This window comes from Salvelinus sp. IW2-2015, linkage group LG8, assembly GCF_002910315.2.
Source record: "Salvelinus sp. IW2-2015 linkage group LG8, ASM291031v2, whole genome shotgun sequence".
Taxonomy (NCBI): domain Eukaryota; kingdom Metazoa; phylum Chordata; class Actinopteri; order Salmoniformes; family Salmonidae; genus Salvelinus; species Salvelinus sp. IW2-2015.
This window is the reverse complement of record NC_036848.1, coordinates 23,498,015-23,515,080: the sequence shown is the minus strand read 5'-3', so window position 1 is coordinate 23,515,080 and position 17,066 is coordinate 23,498,015. Positions and strand designations below refer to the sequence as shown.

Below are 17,066 nucleotides of genomic sequence, written 5' to 3'. Positions count from 1 at the left end.
TGAGGCATTGCAATAAATTCTGTCAAAGGATGTTCYGCCCTCACAGGCCCCTGAACCTGTATAGGGATGTGACTTGAATTGGAATGTGACTGAAGGAGTGGGATGTTTTTTTTTTAATGTGCCACATTTTTGTATTTTTGATGTTGGTTTATCCCCTTCCTACAATGGATTTTTTTCTATAGTTTACCACCCGTGCTGTAGGTGGCGGCAGGCACCTCTAAGGACTGTTTGGGGACCGCAATAATACMATAAAAGAAGAAAATACTTCGTTTGGAAAGAACAATCAATCTTAAGGCTTGGCGCTGCAGGTAAATAAMAAGTGTTACTTATAGAAGCCAACCTCGTATATTGGCCTCATCCAATAATTTTATCATGATGGATCAGCGTTTACCAAAAACGCTGCAACCTTCCGCGAACCAGGAAGCTAACATCCCTCCCCTGCTAATAAGTAGCCAACTAACGTTAAGCTAAAGCTACTGTAAATCCTTTTCATATAAGTTATCCACAATAATCAATCAACACTAAGTTATATCTCCCCTAATATGCATGTGAGTGAATAGATTGTATAGATACTAGGCTGCCTTAAATCACATTTATGTGATTGGCATGCAAGACTCAATTGTGTAGACCGGCCTTGTGTCAGTGAATGGTGTTAGGCTAACGTTAACTAGCCAGTAAGCTACAAACAATGCAGATTCTCTTTYGCTCATTCCTACAAAATTGGTTGTGCAGTAGTGATGGGAAGTTCGCCTCATTACTGACTCTGATCGTTTTGACTCGTTAAGTTAAAAAAAACTAAACGAATCTTTCGACTCATTTCGCTAATTTGCGTCAGTAATGCCCAGAGCACGCAGGACCCCCTACCGACAAACGAACTGAAAACTCGGAAGAGTACATTCTACATGCCTCTCGTTCACTATAGGGGCMTTATTGGAGTGGTCATTTGTGACTGAGACTTATTAACATTTGTTGATTGCTAGGCATACAAATAACATTATTTCATGATAGGCCTACATTTTAAATCAAATTAATTTATAAAACCATTTTCACGCCAGCAGATGTCTCAAAGGGCTTTTACAGAAACCCAGCCTAAAACCCCAAATATATTTATATTGATATTTTCAAATACATGCAACCTTAAAGTTTTTAATATCAATACATTTTTATTTGAAAATCTTTTGGACATCTGAGCAACTTGAGGGAACCCTATTTGAGTCAGAAAATGATATTTGTATGATAGGTAAGATATACACGGTGTAAAGTACTTAAGTAAAAATACTTGAAAGTACTGCTTTAGGGTTTTGGGGGTATTTGTACTTTACTATTTATATTTTGGTCAACTTTTACTTCTACATTCCTGAAGAAAATKATGTACTTTTTACTCCATACATTTTCCCTGACACCCAAAAGTACTCGTTACATTTGGACTTTTATTTTATTCATCTAGGCAAGTCAGTTAAGAACAAATTCTTATTTTCAATGACGGCCAAACCCGGACGAYGCTGGGCCAATTGTGCRCCGCCCTATGGGACTCCCAATCACAGCCGGATGTGAATCAGCCTGCATTCGAACCAGGGACTGACGGCTCTTTCACTGAGATGCAGTGCCTTAGACCGCTGCGCCACTCGGGAGCCTAGCATGCTTGAATGCTTAGCAGGACAGGAAAATGGTTTGATTCACACACTTATCAAGAGAACAACCMTGGTCATCCCCACTGTCTCTGATCTGGCGGACTCACTGAACACATGCTTCGTTTGTAAATTATGTCTGAGTGTTGGTGTACCCCTGGCTATCCATAAATAAAATAAAAAATAAAATTGTTCCGTCTGGTTTGCTTAATATAAGCAATTTGAAATGATTTGTACTTTTAGCAATTCCATTTACTTTTTATACTATAGTATATTTAAAACCAAATACTTGTAGACTTTTACTCAAGTAGTATTTTACTCGGTGACTCACTTTTACTTGAGTCATTTTCTATTAAGGTACCTTTACTTTTACTCAAGTATGATAATTGGGTACTTTTTCCACCACTGGATATACAAAACCTTGCAGAGAGCCTACACTACCGTTCAAACGTTTGGGGTCACTAATAGGCTGACCACACCGCTCGCGTCGCGTGCGTTGCAAAAGAAATTAAAAAWCTATGTTATTCAATTATTGCACCCACACTGCYYGCGAGCGTCTGCGATGCCAAGGGCTAAAATAGAACTCCTTTCTATTTCAGACGCAGATTGAACTGCAAGTCCTGCSTCTCCYATCCTCATTGGTTATACCCACGTGGGTGATTGAAAGACGAACTGTGTTGCCGGTCAGTGTAGTAATACTATGAAAGTTTAGATGCCAATCACCATATAAATTCAAAGATGAAAAAGCCTGGAAGGAGGAGAGATGACTAGAAACGATTCAGTTGACYGTTTTAGCTAGCGGTGTAGTTAATTTGCCAATTATTTTATTCACCACTCTAGATTATTGAACAGCTAGTATAATAGGAAGTTGACTCATACCTGCTTTTAAAGAGTGACTGCCCCTAAAAAGCAACTTCTCATTTTGAAAATGGCATATGTGCCATCGATATGAGTCAAACATTTATTCTAGCGTCAAAATTGACTACAAAGTGTAAATAKGAGCATTTTTGGTCATAAAGTCAGTCTCGTCCAAAACTGAGATTTGCGAGATTTTTTTGCAATATTGTCACAGAATGAAGGTTACCGTAACAGTTTTCCGTGGGATGGGTTTATTTTAATCCTGTCCACAGCTGGCAGCACCCAAGTAATCATACATTTGGAGCGCAGCTTCATGCGACCTGTAATGTCCATGGTCAATTTGGTTTGACATTCGATATCCCTATGGGGTTAGATAGGGACCATCAGTAAATTACACAATGTACATGGGACAATATTTTTAAAGGTCAGTAGCTCCAAATTTTAATGACCTAAAAACTTCCAACTATAAAATGAAATAATTCATATACAATATTTGAAAGCATTAGACAACTAAAATATGTGCAACATGATAATATTGTAATGACCCGGCTGGGTCATAAATAGGAAAGAGACGACTCTAGGTGTGCAGGTCAGAACACAGGTTTATTCCTAAACTGGGCTATTGTTCCGGCCACAGCCCACGCCGCTAAATGCCGAACATACACAATGTTACCCTGTCGAGTTAAGGGTCACTCTCATAGGAGCAGATCAAGGCCGAACAGAAGAGAGAAAGATGATACAGTAATCCCTATTTATGCATTTCCAAATCCCGCGGGATTACCCATCATACCCCCCCAACCTTTCCATCTGTCCTGACATATTTAACCCCTGCTAGTAGCCATGAGAACATAACACACCCACAACACAGAACACAATACCGGGTCGTTACATAGCCCCCCCTTTCTAAACCCTAGCCCCTAGGGTACACAACAAAATCCTTAAAACGACCCGGAGGTCGCATCAGTCTCTTGGGCCTCCCCGTGACTCTCAGCGGTGAACCCCAGAACACTCCTCTGCCCAATGTCATTTCCAGCGCCCTCCGAAGAAGCAGCCCCCTCCCCAGGCTCAGGTTGCGCTAGAGTCTCCTCGTTAGACTGTTCCCGTGGCTCACATCAGAGCCCTCACTCCATTCCTACTGTTTTCCTCCCTCTGTAGGGTGCCATCCATCCCGGTGGACCACCACCCTCCTGCTCCGTGGGGGACCTCCACCCGGTACGTCACCTCCCCCACTCTCTCTATCACCAGACACGGCCCCACCACGCACTGTCCAGCTTTGGGCACCGCCCCTTCTTGCGCTTGGGGTTGTGAAGCCACACACATTCTCCCTCCAAAGTGCCTACCCCTAGCGCGCGAGTCGTAGTGGCGCTTTTGGCGCCCCTGCGTTCTCGAGTTGCTCTCTTGCGAAGGTGTGAGCCGCTTCTAACCGGTTCTGCAGACGACACACATAGTTCGGGCCAGGCAAAACCCCGTCCTCATTATCAGGAGGTGGGCCAAACGTCAGTTCGGCTGGGGTGCGCAACTCCCGACCTAACATTAGTAGTGCTGGGGAGCACGCAGTCGATCTTGAACAGCCGACCTACACGCCATAAGAATAAACGGTAAGTGGGTGTCCCAATCTCTCTGGTGTTTTGAGGTAACGATGGCCAGCTGCTGTGCTAATGTCTGTTAAATCTTTCCACCAGCCCATCACTCTGGGGGTGAAGCGGAGTAGTGCGCGTCTTCTCCGCGCCTAACCGTCTACACAACTCTGAGAACACCCGTGACTCGAAGTTTCCCCCTGGTCGCTGTGAATAGACTGTGGCACCCCAAACCGACTGATTATTCCCCCACCAACGCATCAGCTACTGTCACCGCCTCCTGGTCTGGGAGAGCGTAAGCCTCCGCCACTTGGTGAAGTAGTCCATACGGTTAGAATCCACCTGTTACCGCTGTCTGTGGTTGGAAACGGCCCTACTATGTCTACCCCAGTCTCTCCATGGGCTCCCCTACTGGGAATTGTTGTAGGAGGGCGTGTGACTGACCTGGAGGCCCTTTTTTAGCAGCACACTCGTAGCACTGCCTACAAAAGTCCTCAACATCCCTCCTGTGCCTGGCCCAATAGAAACCTTTACGCACACGCTTTAACGTTTTGGAGACCCAAAAATGCCCTGCGCCTACTCCCCATGAAGCTGCTGTAACACGCTCCCCTGCAGCCCTTTGGGCACCACTACCTGCCACGTAATTTCTCCAGTCGCTGGCGTTTTCCACCCCCTCTGGAGCACTCCCTCAGCCACTCTAAGGACTGTGAATTTAGCCCACAGTCCTTTGGTGACTGGTATAGAGGGCTACTTCCCCCATGGCGGTCGTCTCCTCTCTTCCACCACCGCAGCACAGGACGCAGCTCTGCGTCCTCCTCCTGCGACGCCTCCACTCCCCAACGTCCACAGCCTCAAGCTCCCGCACTCTGTCACACTCAGCTGACTCACCGTGGCGTGACTCCCTCCTCCCTGCACAGTTCTCTCTCCCGCTCACCCGTTTGGCGCAGTACCCACAGCCATCCTCAGCACACGGCGGCGGGACAAGGCGTCTGCATTGCTGTGGCGAAGGCCGGCTCTGTGCTCCACCTGGAAGTCGTAGGGTTGCAGCTCCTCCAGCCAGCGGGCAATCTGACCTCTGGCTCCTTGAAGGAGAGAAGCCACTGCAGGGCGTAGTATCCGTCCGGACCACAAAACGGCAGCCCCCAGGTATACTTGAAATGGCGTACTGCTGCCACGACAGCCAAAAGTCTCTCCTTGTCACGCAGTAGCGTTTTTCAGCCTTATCAAAAGTTCTGCTGTAATAACTACTACGTGTTCCCCATCAGGGCCACGCTGAGCCAGCACAGCCCCCAAACCCTCATTGCTTGCGTCGGTGTCCAGGATGAACGGACGGTTCGGGTCTGGTGAGGCCAGGACAGGGCCTCCATCAGGGCACGTTTTGAGGCCTCAAACGCCCGCTGGTGTCTTCGGTCCACTGACAAAACAGTGTCCTCCTTGAGAAGGTGGTTCAAAGGAGCCGCTACCCCCGCAAACCCCTTCCAAACCTACGATAGTAGGATGCCAGCCCCAGGAAGCTCTTAACCTCTTTTTTTCCCCCTGGAACTGGCCACCCCCTCACAGCCTCTACTTTGTTCTGGCATCGTGCTGATGCCCTCACCACCCAGCTGATGCCCCAGAACGCCACCTCCCTTTGCATGAAATGGCACTTTCCGGATGTAATTTTAGCCCGCCCCGAGATCTCTCCCAACACTCGCCTAATTGCCCCAGTGCCCCTCAAACGATGTGCCGTGCACCAATATGTCGTCTAGGTACACAAACACACTCGTCTCTCGGAACCCCCGCCAGCACTCTGTCCATGAGCCTCTCAAAGGTGGCAGGAGCATTACAGAGCCCGAAGCACAGCACCTTGAACTGCCAATGGCCCCTATCGTGGAGAAGCCTTTTTTCACGTGCCCCTGGCGCGAGAGGGCACCTGCCAGTAGCCACGCGCAGATCAAGGGAGGAGAACACGAGGACCCTCTCACGTGGTCTAGCGACTCATCAATCCTCGGTAGGGGATAAGAGTCTTTAGTGGTGACAGAATTTAGGCCCCTGTAGTCAACACAAAACCTAAGTTTACCCCTTTCTTAGCACCATGAGGACCGGCGCGACCATGGCTATCTGATGGCTCATGAAATCAGCCGCAACATGTCAACAATAGCTGTGTCTGCTGCTTCCTCCTGGCAAGGGAATACGACTGGGCCGAATTTTAATGGTCGGGCGTCCCCAGTGTCTATTTCGTGCTGAACTAGGTGCGTTTGTCCTACCTCATCTTCCCCCCAGCGAAGCTATCTTTAAAGTCCAACAGCAGCTGTTTAACTGCTCTGTTGTCCCTCATCCAACCTGACCACGTCTTCAGCACATTGCCTCGACGGCGTCGATAGCTTCCTCCTTCCCCCATCGGGCTGATGGGTGAAGGAGCCAGTGTGTTTTTGGCTACTGGGCTGCCTGTGCTTGCACCATGATGGGGAGTGAAGGCCGTCGCCGCCGGAGACAGCTGCTGGGATGGTACAACGACCAAGGGAGCAGCCGGATGACCGGTGGAGTTTCTGCAAGCTTGGAGGAAGACGAGGACAGCCCTGCCCCCTGCTGGCCCTCCGAAGGCGACATTCCCACTGTGGGCCCCCCGACAGCCTCAAAGTGCCCGACGCTAAGTCCAACTGAGCCCCACAGTTTTTCAAAAAGTCCATTCCCAGTATACAGGGGTCCTGCACCGCTGCTACCCACACCGGACACCCCACAGTTCTCCCCCCCACAGTCACAGATAGCTGACACTTCCCTAACAGGGGGCTAGCTCCCCCGTGACAGTCCGTAGCTGGACAAGGTCGGCTCCACCCGCACCCCAACAGGTAGTATGTCTGGTCTCACCAGGGTTACTGTAGAGCCCGTGTCGACCAGGCCAAACATTCCACCCCTCTACCTTGACGATGACATTGCAGAAGTCCCCAACGGTGGTACGTCCCACCACAACTACCGACTAGGAAACCCCCTCTTGTCTGCGCTGCTGGTACCTCTTTGCTTACAGTGGGTTCGGGGCGGGGGGGGTGGGCCCGCGCTGCCCCCTGCGCGAGAACCCGTTGTCGTTTCCCCTGGTGACGGGGGAATCTGACACACTCCCGCTGAATGTGGCCAGGTTGGCCACAACCCCAGCAGACAATAGGAGTTGAGCTGACACTGCGACGTTGCCTGGAGCCCCTCTCCATGACACGAAGCAGTCTTGACTAGCCCGCCCAACTCGTCAACCCACTCTGTTTTGTGACCCCTGGCACCCCAGCCACCGCTGCTCTCACCTCTGGTTGACTGTCGACTTCCACTCTCACTCCTCACCCCAGATCAGCTCCCTCTTCCTGGCTATCTCCACTGCAGCCCGGCAGAGATGTGGGTCCGCCATCTGAACATGCTACACCAGTTCGGTGGAAGAGAGCGCTCTAATAAAACTGTCCCGTGCCAGCTCGTCTTGCACCCCAATCGGCATAGTTGCATAAGCCCGCCTGTCAGCTCAGAATACCACCCTTGCCAACGCCTTTAATGATTCCCCCTGAAGTCTCTTTTTGTTACACAGTTCCGCGCAGCAGTTTGGGCTGCGCGTCGCTGCCGAAACGCCCCCAATGCCTCCACTAGCGCACCGTAGTCGCCCCTCCGTCCGGGCTAGCGTTAGCAGGCATTCGACGCCTCCTCTGCCAGGCTTAGGGCAAGCTGTAACGCTTTCGTCTCGTCAGACCACCTCCCGGCTCTAGCCAACAACTCGAATTGAGTGAAAAAACTTCCCATTTACCTTGTCCATTGAACTTTGGTAGTTTTAGCCGCTACCGTGGCTAATGGCAATGGGTCGCTGCCATCTCTGTTTACATAAGCAGGCCCAGCCATTTCCGCCCCGGTGACGTCGATATCCCCTCGCCGTGACGTCTGCTCTCGAGCGGTGTGAAGGAAACCCGCCAGTTCTGCCATCTTGCTGACTGACAATTTAACTCCCGCCAGTGGCTTCTCCAGCTTTCCTACGGCAGTCGCCGCCTGACCCTCCCGACCGGGTACCCCCGAGCCCACACGGACACTTTGTCCGACTCTTCCTTAATTTCCGCCTCGCCCCAAGCTCTCATGACCATAGATGCGAGTCACGCTAAAGCCAACCCGGCCTATACAACAGCTTAACTCGCCTAGTCTCTATCCCGTAGTTCGAAAGCACTTCTGACACCAATGTAATGACCCGGCTGGTCATAAATAGGAAAGAGACGGACTCTAGGTGTGCAGGTCAGAACCACAGGTTTATTCCTAAACTGGGCTATTGTTCCGGCCACAGCCCACGCCGCTAAATGCCGAAAACTTCCCATTTACCTTGTCCATTGAACTTTGGTAGTTTAGCCGCTACCGTGGCTAATGGCAATGGGTTGCTGCCATCTCTGTTTACATAAGCAGGCCCAGCCATTCCGCCCCCGGTGACGTCGATATCCCCGTCGCCTGTGACGTCTGCTCTCGAGCGGTGTGAAGGAAAACCCGCCAGTTCTGCCATCTTGCTGACTGACAATTTAACTCCCGCCAGCTCTCCAGCTTTCCTACGCAGTCGCCGCAGAACAACAGGTTTATTCCTAAACTGGGCTATTGTTCCGGCCACAGCCCACGCCGCTAAATGCCGAACATACACAATGTTACCCTGTCGAGTTAAGGGTCACTCTCATAGGAGCAGATCAAGGCCCGAACAGAAGAGAGAGAAAGATGATACAGTAATCCCTATTTATGCATTTCCAAATCCCGCGGGATTACCCATCATACCCCCCCAACCTTTCCATCTGTCCTGACATATTTAACCCCTGCTAGTAGCCATGAGAACCATAACACACCCACAAACACAGAACACAATACCGGGTCGTTACAATATCGTCAGATTTCCATTTTGTAATTCATTGACGGTCCCTAACTAGCCCCAGAGAAAGGCTATCCAAAGTCAAACTAACTTTGCCACGTCAAGCCAGCTGAAGCTAATTGGCTAAATAATTTGGCTAACTCTTCCCACCTGTAAACACTCAAGAGACATCCACATCAAACCACACCCCGAAACCAACTCACATTTGAATTCAGTCAAGGCCGCTAGCCTTTATTATTATTATTATTATTATTTAAATCAAAACCCAGATGTTTTAAGCGTAGTTATAGTGAAACACGGAAATTCTGGTCTTAATTTTGACAGTTCGTTGCAAAAGTGATATAATTCGGTATTTTAGTTGTAAATCTAGCTCTTTTTGCCGCTAGCGGTTCAACTCCACCAATGAAATCATGATGTAGGTACGTCATCTCAAGGGAGGGTTCGGTTTGGGATGTACTGGGTAGTACCACCTCAAGGCTTACTATAAAATCAGGTGACAGGGCGCCTTATTTGGCAATGGTCTTGATAAGTGGAGTGTGCCAGTATATTTTGCATCATGCTTCCTTGACAAGACAACTGACGTTACACAAAAATGTCCGTAAATCACATTTCTGCTCATGACCAAATTCAACGTTTTTGCTTACCGTTTCATCTGTGCTTTTACAAAGAAAAAAAATATGTCGNAATATGTCGGCTATGAGGATTATATGTTTATATTCGTAGCTACATCCAAAGTAACAATAAATAGATGACAATGGTGGTCATGTCAACTGTGTATATTTTCTCTAACGCTGTGACTGGGGGCGCAGTCCGCTAAAACAATTGGCTTATAGTTCAATGGTTGTGAGTTCTAATTCCACATGGKGCAGATATCTTTATCTTCTCCAAACCCTTTACAGTATTCATCCAATGCCCACACACTTCTAAGTCAAAAGAGTGAAAGCATACCTGTGAGAAGGGGTCACCCTGGTGGTAGTAGTAGTTGTAGGTTTTTATACAGTAAGACCAATCTGTGAGTTAATTTGACCATTTTGAAAAAGAGCTACTGCATAAATACTGCAATGCGAGTTGGGTTGAATTGAGCCCCTAATCTTCATTTTCAAGGTGATGATTACACTTTTCTTTCAAATGTTTTTTGTGCCCCGTGGGGGCTTGCCCCACATCCCCCCAAAGTTAATATTTATGAGCAATTCCCCTCACCCACAACTTCTCACCTGAATGCATTTTTTWWACATTTGAAAGGGTTGGGCAAAGGCTAAATTGGGGTTGAGAGTTACCCTTTAATGAAACAATTCTAAAATGAGGCCAAATAAGGAAGTGTAGTCGCCCTTTAAAACAATGAGCTACTGCAGAGATCATTAAATGATGACGAGATACTAATGTCTCCACCCTAACAATGGGAGTCGTTGTCCCAAAGGCAGGAAGGCGTGCGACAACCTTAGGTCCAAAATAAGCCCATAGAAACGCATTGTGCTTATTTTGGACAGATTTTGGCGAGCGTGAATCCTCTCGCTTCGCCTCTTCCTCTCTGGCTACTATGAATGCATGATTAGGTTACCCAACAAGAAGTGAAAGGCGATTTTAAATTTACTGGTAGCAGTGCAGTCAAGCAACTGTAAGACCTACTGGGGTGGAGGAAATGTTTTATATTGATACAAAGACTGTCAAGTGAATGCATTTATTCATTGCTTTTGTCTTCACTCCACAGGGATGTCGGGCCTAAAGCTGATCTCTGCAACTGACACCCGGTATTCAGGAACGGTGCTAAAGTCGATGAATAGACAGCGAAATAATGGATTGTTCTGTGATGTCACCATAATTATACAGGACCGTAAATTTAGAGCACACAAAAACATCTTGTCCGCGTCAAGTACTTATTTCCACCAACTCTTCTCAGTGGCTGGACAGGTGATCGARTTGAATTTCATCAAGGCGGAAATCTTTGAGGAAATCCTGAATTACATTTACAGTTCCAAGATTGTCCGCGTTCGCTCCGACATGCTCAATGAGCTCATCAATGCTGGGCAGGTGTTGGGCGTGAAGTTCATTGCGAATCTAGGCGTACCACTCTCACAAGTCAAGGGTCTACCTGGCCTGTCCAAAGACACAGAAAACAATGAAGTAAGCTCCGTGGAGAAAAGCAGTACAGACTCAATGGGGATGATGATGCCCATTGTCACCGAGTCCTTTTCACTGTCTGCAGAGGAGTTCAGTCAAACTGACAAAAGTGCAAACAAGGATCAGGACTCGGACGATGACGACATTATGTTTGTATCCAAAACGGACGCCACCAAGAAATGCAAGCCCTGCGAAATCATCGATTTGGATGGACCCAATACAGAGGAAGACTCTGTGACAAAGCAACCGGGAGAGGTCAGACCCGCTTTGACAAAGGACCAAGAGAAAACAGTCAAAGCAGACCCGCACCTCAACAGCTCCTCGCAGTCCTTGCGAGGCCAAAGTTCTCTGATCAGACCCATGGTGTCCCCTGACACAAGCTCAAATATTCCGTCTTTACCCACTGGAGCCTCCTCTTGCAGCACACCCACTACGCCGGCTAGAATTGGCACTTTCACCCCCGAACCCATCAGCACCACCCTGCCCTCAGAAAACCACAAGATAATAGGAATCCACAAGAAGCAGGTTACACTAGCTCGACAGAGTGACTTAAAAATCAAGCTCTCGGCCGTTAAGTCACCCGGYGGATTCATCAACGAGGCAGGCCTCAACATTCCCCAAATATCCGCAACCACAAAAAAGACGATAACACTAGATAAAGCCTCAGAGATCGACTCGTTTTCTCCAGGCTGCAAGGTGTATGCCAATATTGGGGAGAACACATATGACATTGTTCCCATGAAGGACGACCCCGGGGAGGGAGATTCTAAAAACAGTAGAGGGGGAAAGAGGTCTCTGATGGCTACCCCTCTTCAACCTTTCAACACCTCTCAACTTTCACAGGGTGCCACGATCAAGAAGACCAAAACAGAGCAGCAAGATCACTACGAGCTCATCATGGACGGGAAGACTTTCTTTGTGTGCATGGTCTGCAAGCGTCCCTAYGTGTGCTTGACGAGCCTCCGGCGCCACTTCAACACCCACTCCTGGGAGAAGAAGTACCCGTGCCACTACTGTGACAAGGTGTTTGCCCTGGCCGAGTATCGGACCAAACACGAGATCCACCACACAGGCGAGCGGAGGTACCAGTGCCTGCTGTGCAACGAGATGTTAATCAACTACCAGCTACTGTCGACTCACTGCAAACAAGCCCACAACCAGGACCCATCCGGGAGGAAACAAAAGGACGACACCGACAACAACTTGTACCGCCTGCTCCCTTGCAAAACAGTGCAGTTCAAGACCTACTCATATGAGACAGACGATTCAGATTCACGAGGGGTCCCTATTATCCAAGAGGATGGGAGYGTCCAGCACATTAACCCTGGAAGGGGGCACCTGGCCAACCCACTACAGTTACAGTCCACCCAGGGCAAGATGTTGAACTGGGATGACATCTTTGTGGAGCCTGAAGCACAGCCTGGATCAGGTGCCCACCGGCCAGGGAGCCACCCTATCCAACCTCCCCCAGGCTCTTCTGAGTTTGAGTTTGTCATACCAGAGACGTACTGAGCAGGGTGGCTCACCGCTCTRTGATCTATGCCTTGTCAGTGGGTCCCCCTATTTGAATTTGGTTTCCTGGGTCCAYGTCGAATGTTGTCTTTTTCAAATGTTCAACAGTTGTTTTAGCTAAACTGTACTGAACAAAAATATAAACATACAAAAATGTCAAATATTGTGCTGAGTTAYAGTTCATATAAGGAAATCAATCAATTGAAATAAATTCATTAGGCTCTAATCTATGGATTTCACATGACTGGGCAGGGTCAGCCATGGGTGGGCCTGGGAGGACATAGGCCCACCCACTGGGGAGCCAGGACCACCCACTGGGAAGCCAGGACCAGCCAATCAGAATAAGTTTTTATTACAAACARAAATACTCCTCAGCACCCTGTGACCACCCCCACCTCGCCCCCATTCAGATGATCTGGCAGGTGAAGAAGCTGGATGTGGAGGTCCTGGGCTGGYGTGGTTACACGTGGTCTGCGGTTGTGAGGCCGGTTGGACGTACTGCCAAATTTTGTAAAACGACATTGGTGGCGGCTTATGGTGGAAAAATGAACATTAAATTCTCTGGCAACAGCTCTGGTGGACATTTCTGCAGTCAGCATGCCAATTGCACGTTCCCTYAACTTGAGACATCTGTGGTATTGTGTTGTGACAACTTTTAAAGTGGCCTTTTATTGTCCCCAGCACAAGGTGCACCTGTGTAATRATCATGCTATTTAATCAACTTCTTGGTATGCCACACCGGTCAGGTGGATGGATTATCTTGGCAAAGGAGAAATGCTCAATAACAGGGATGTAAACAAATTTGTGCACAACATTGTAGAGAAATACGCTTTTGGTGCTTATAGACAATATCTGAGATTTTTTATTTMATCTCATGAAACACAGGACCAACACTTTACATCTTGTGTTCATATTTTTGTTAAGTGTAGTTGTTTTTAGGAAATTCCTATGTGCTCTAGCTAGCCCATCCGGAGTGGAATGTGACTTTTGTTCTTATCAAGCTCTTGTTATTGAACTATGTATTGGCACTCATTGTATTTCTACTTACCMTTTTTAATGGTAAACATTTGTGAGTACTCTGTCTGGAGTGCTCATGCAGTTCAACAGAAGGACCCTAAATCTAGGCATACACATTTATTTATTGTTAGAGCTTAATTTTTTTATGAAATCTATTTTTTTATCGGGAGTCAAATTACCTTATGCCTTTGGGAAGATAAAATGTACAGTGGTGCTGAATGGTAACAGTTGATGTTTGTTGTTTGAACAGAGATTGGATCAGGATGCTGGATATTGATGGAATTAATGGATGTCATTCATCCCTTTGTTTTCTGAAATCCACACTTTTTAATWAAAGTTTAATTATAGACAACCACCGACTGTTTCCTCATTGCTGTTGCTATAAGATGAATCTCAACAAGGAAACAGTCAGTGGTTGTATTTGATTAACCTTTTATTAAAAAGTATKGATTTCAGAAAACAAAGGCACACAACTACAGAGGACAAACATAGGTATAAGGTAAGTATTTCATCATTTATATTTTTTTAAGTATTGATCCACAAAGCCTGGTCTCTGCTTTACTCCGTTGGTGGTTCATCAGAAACTTCCTTCACCATGGAGTTGAGTTTAGTCAGCTAMCTYCTACTCTGTATGTATAMRGTTTGCCTACATAGTGTAWCATAGGAATCATGTAACTTGAAAACCATTTCTTTCTGTTATGAAATAGCACCKAGTGCAGGATTGTTCTGCAGATCATTATTTTTTGATGTCCCTTTTTCTTCCTTTCCCCTTGTCAGTATGTATTTGAATTGAGTTGGACTGTGGAGAGCTAACTTGACATTTTATACTGCTTCATTATGTCCTTCCCTGCCAACTTTTATGGCTAAAAGAAACCTTACACAATTAACAGTGGTGTATCTTGTACATAATTGTGACCTTTTTCATTTGAAAATGTTTCTGTTTTAAAAACGTATTTATTAGGTATAGTGCTAAACAAATGTTAATAAAGTTATTTTTTTTTTTAAGTGTGCCTCATTTTGGCAGAATGGAAGAAACCTATTGAATGAGACGACTACACAGCCTTTTAGTTTGAAAGAGTTTAAATCTGATAGTTTTCCTAAATCCCATAGTAATGWAGGCCCCTCCATTGGCATTTTCTCCCTGGTGGATGGTTATTCTCAAAAATTGAAAATAAAATGCACCTTGTGAGGTAGRTATTTCATTAAGGATGATGCATGTTGACTATTTAACCTATATGTTGTCTATGGAAAAGAACACCGTACAAGAATTTTACACAATTGCTTTTAATGGCGAGACAATCAATCCACTCCAGTCAGCAGAAGTCCATCTTCAGCGGTTGAGAAAGTGCTGCTCAAAACTGACTACTTTAATCGATCATCTCAAGAGGCTGCACTTTACTTTGAGGTCAATGCATTTTGTGATTAAGACAACACAAAGGGGTGTTCTTTTGGTGTACTCAAGTGTACGTGTGTAATAACCTATTATATTACACCCATAAAGAGACAGGAGAGTTCAGTGTTTAGTCCCTTTACAAAAATAAATAACATTAGGAGTGAGTGGTCCCGGGAGTGGTCCCGTGTGGCTCAGTTGGTAGAGCATGGCGCTTGCAACGCCAGGGTTGTGGGTTCATTCCCCACGGGGGGGACCAGGATGAATATGTAGGAACTTTCCAATTTGTAAGTCGCTCTGGATAAGAGCGTCTGCTAAATTACTTAAATGTAATGTAAATGTAATAATTTCTTTTTCAGATTCCTATGGAGCCAGATACCTGCCAAAAGTTTGAATATACATATTGTTAGGATCGTAACAAAAGCCAAGTGTGAAACAAACGTAAACGTGACATTTTATCTGTGAACATACAAACACCATGTTACGACTACGGACTAACAGTTTAGGCTTGAACAAATCTTGTGTTGCAATTCTGACGTACAATAATACCTTAAAGAGTTTTGACAGTTTAATCTCGCCAACAAAAGAAACGTACACCAAATGGCCTGTGAGGAGTGCTATCCAAACAAGTATAACAGTATAAAAAAACGGATGTCAGGGAAACCTGAAAGAGGTATCCTGCACGTTTTCAAGTTAAAAGTCTCCATTCTCTATTACTCCTCAGGTGAGTTTACTTCACATTTAGGTAGCTAATGTAATGGATTTGTTTGCCAGCGCAAGTCTAGATGGCATTATGCCTCTCTTTTATTGATGTATCTACAGTACCAGTCAAAAGTTTGGACACCTACATTCAAGGGTTTTTGTTTATTTTTACTTTTCTACATTGTAGAATAATAGTGAAGACATCAAAACTATGAAATAACACATATGGAATCATATAGTAACCAAAAAAGTGTTAAACAAATAAAAACATTTTAGATTTGTCAAAGTAGCCACCCTTTGCCTTTGACAGCTTTGCACACTCTTGGCATTCTCTCAACCAGCTTCACCTGGAATGCTTTTCCAACAGTCTTGAAGGAGTTCCCACATATGSTGAGCACTTGTTGGCTGCTTTTCCTTCACTCTGCGGTCCAACCCATCCCAAACCATCTCAATTGGTTTGAGGTCGGGTGATTGGGGAGGCCAGGTCATCTGATGCAGCACTCCATCACTCTCCTTCTTGGTCAAATAGCCCTTACACAGCCTGGAGGTGTGTGTTGGGTCATTGTCCTATTGAAAAACAAATGATAGCCCCACTTAGCACTAACCAGATGGGATGGCATATCACTGCAGAATGCTGTRATAGCCATGCTCGTTAAATGTGCCTTGAATTCTAAATAAATYGGGTGTTACCAGCAAAGCACCATCACACCACCACCTCCATGCTTCACGGTGGGAACCACACATGCGGAGATCACCCACTCTGCATCTCACAAAGACACTTCAACCATGAAGGCYTGATTCACACAGTCTCMTCTGAAAAGTTGATGTTGAGATGTGTCTGTTACTTGAACTCTGTGAAGCATTTATTTGGACTACAATTTCTGAGGCTGGTAACGAATGAATTTATCCTCTGCAGCAGAGGCAACCCCGGGTCTTCCTTTCCTGTGGCAGTACTCATGAGAGCCAGTTTCATCATAGCGCTTAATGGTTTTTGCGACTGCACTTGAAGAAACTTTCAAAGTTCTTGAAATTTTACAGATTGACTGACCTTCATGTCTTTGAGCTGTTCTTGCCATAATATGAACTTGGTCTTTTACCTAATAGGGCTATCTTCTGTATACCACCCCTACCTTGTCACAACACACCTGATTGGTCCCGTGTGGCTCAGTTGGTAGAGCATGGCGCTTGCAACGCCAGGGTTGTGGGTTCATTCCCCACGGGGGGACCAGGATGAATATGTATGAACTTTCCAATTTGTAAGTCGCTCTGGATAAGAGCGTCAGCTAAATGACTTAAATGTAAATGTAATTGGCTCAAACGCATTAAGAAGGAAATACATTTCACAAATGTACTTTTAAGAAGGCACACCTGTTAATTGAAATGCATTCCAGGTGACTGCCTCGTGAAGCTGGTTGAGAGAATGCCAA

The 17,066-nt window shown here is 46.4% G+C and overlaps 1 protein-coding gene across 1 annotated transcript; it reads left to right on the top strand.

Annotated features, from left to right (window-relative positions):
• The first annotated feature begins 208 nt into the window (after positions 1-208).
• Positions 209-14,550, top strand: LOC111967620 (transcriptional regulator Kaiso-like). Its single transcript, XM_023992793.2, has 2 exons — positions 209-308; positions 10,609-14,550. The coding sequence occupies exon 2, from the start codon at positions 10,611-10,613 to the stop codon at positions 12,528-12,530; it is 1,920 nt and encodes a 639-aa protein (XP_023848561.1). The 5' UTR covers positions 209-308; positions 10,609-10,610; the 3' UTR covers positions 12,531-14,550.
• The last annotated feature ends 2,516 nt before the right edge of the window (positions 14,551-17,066 follow it).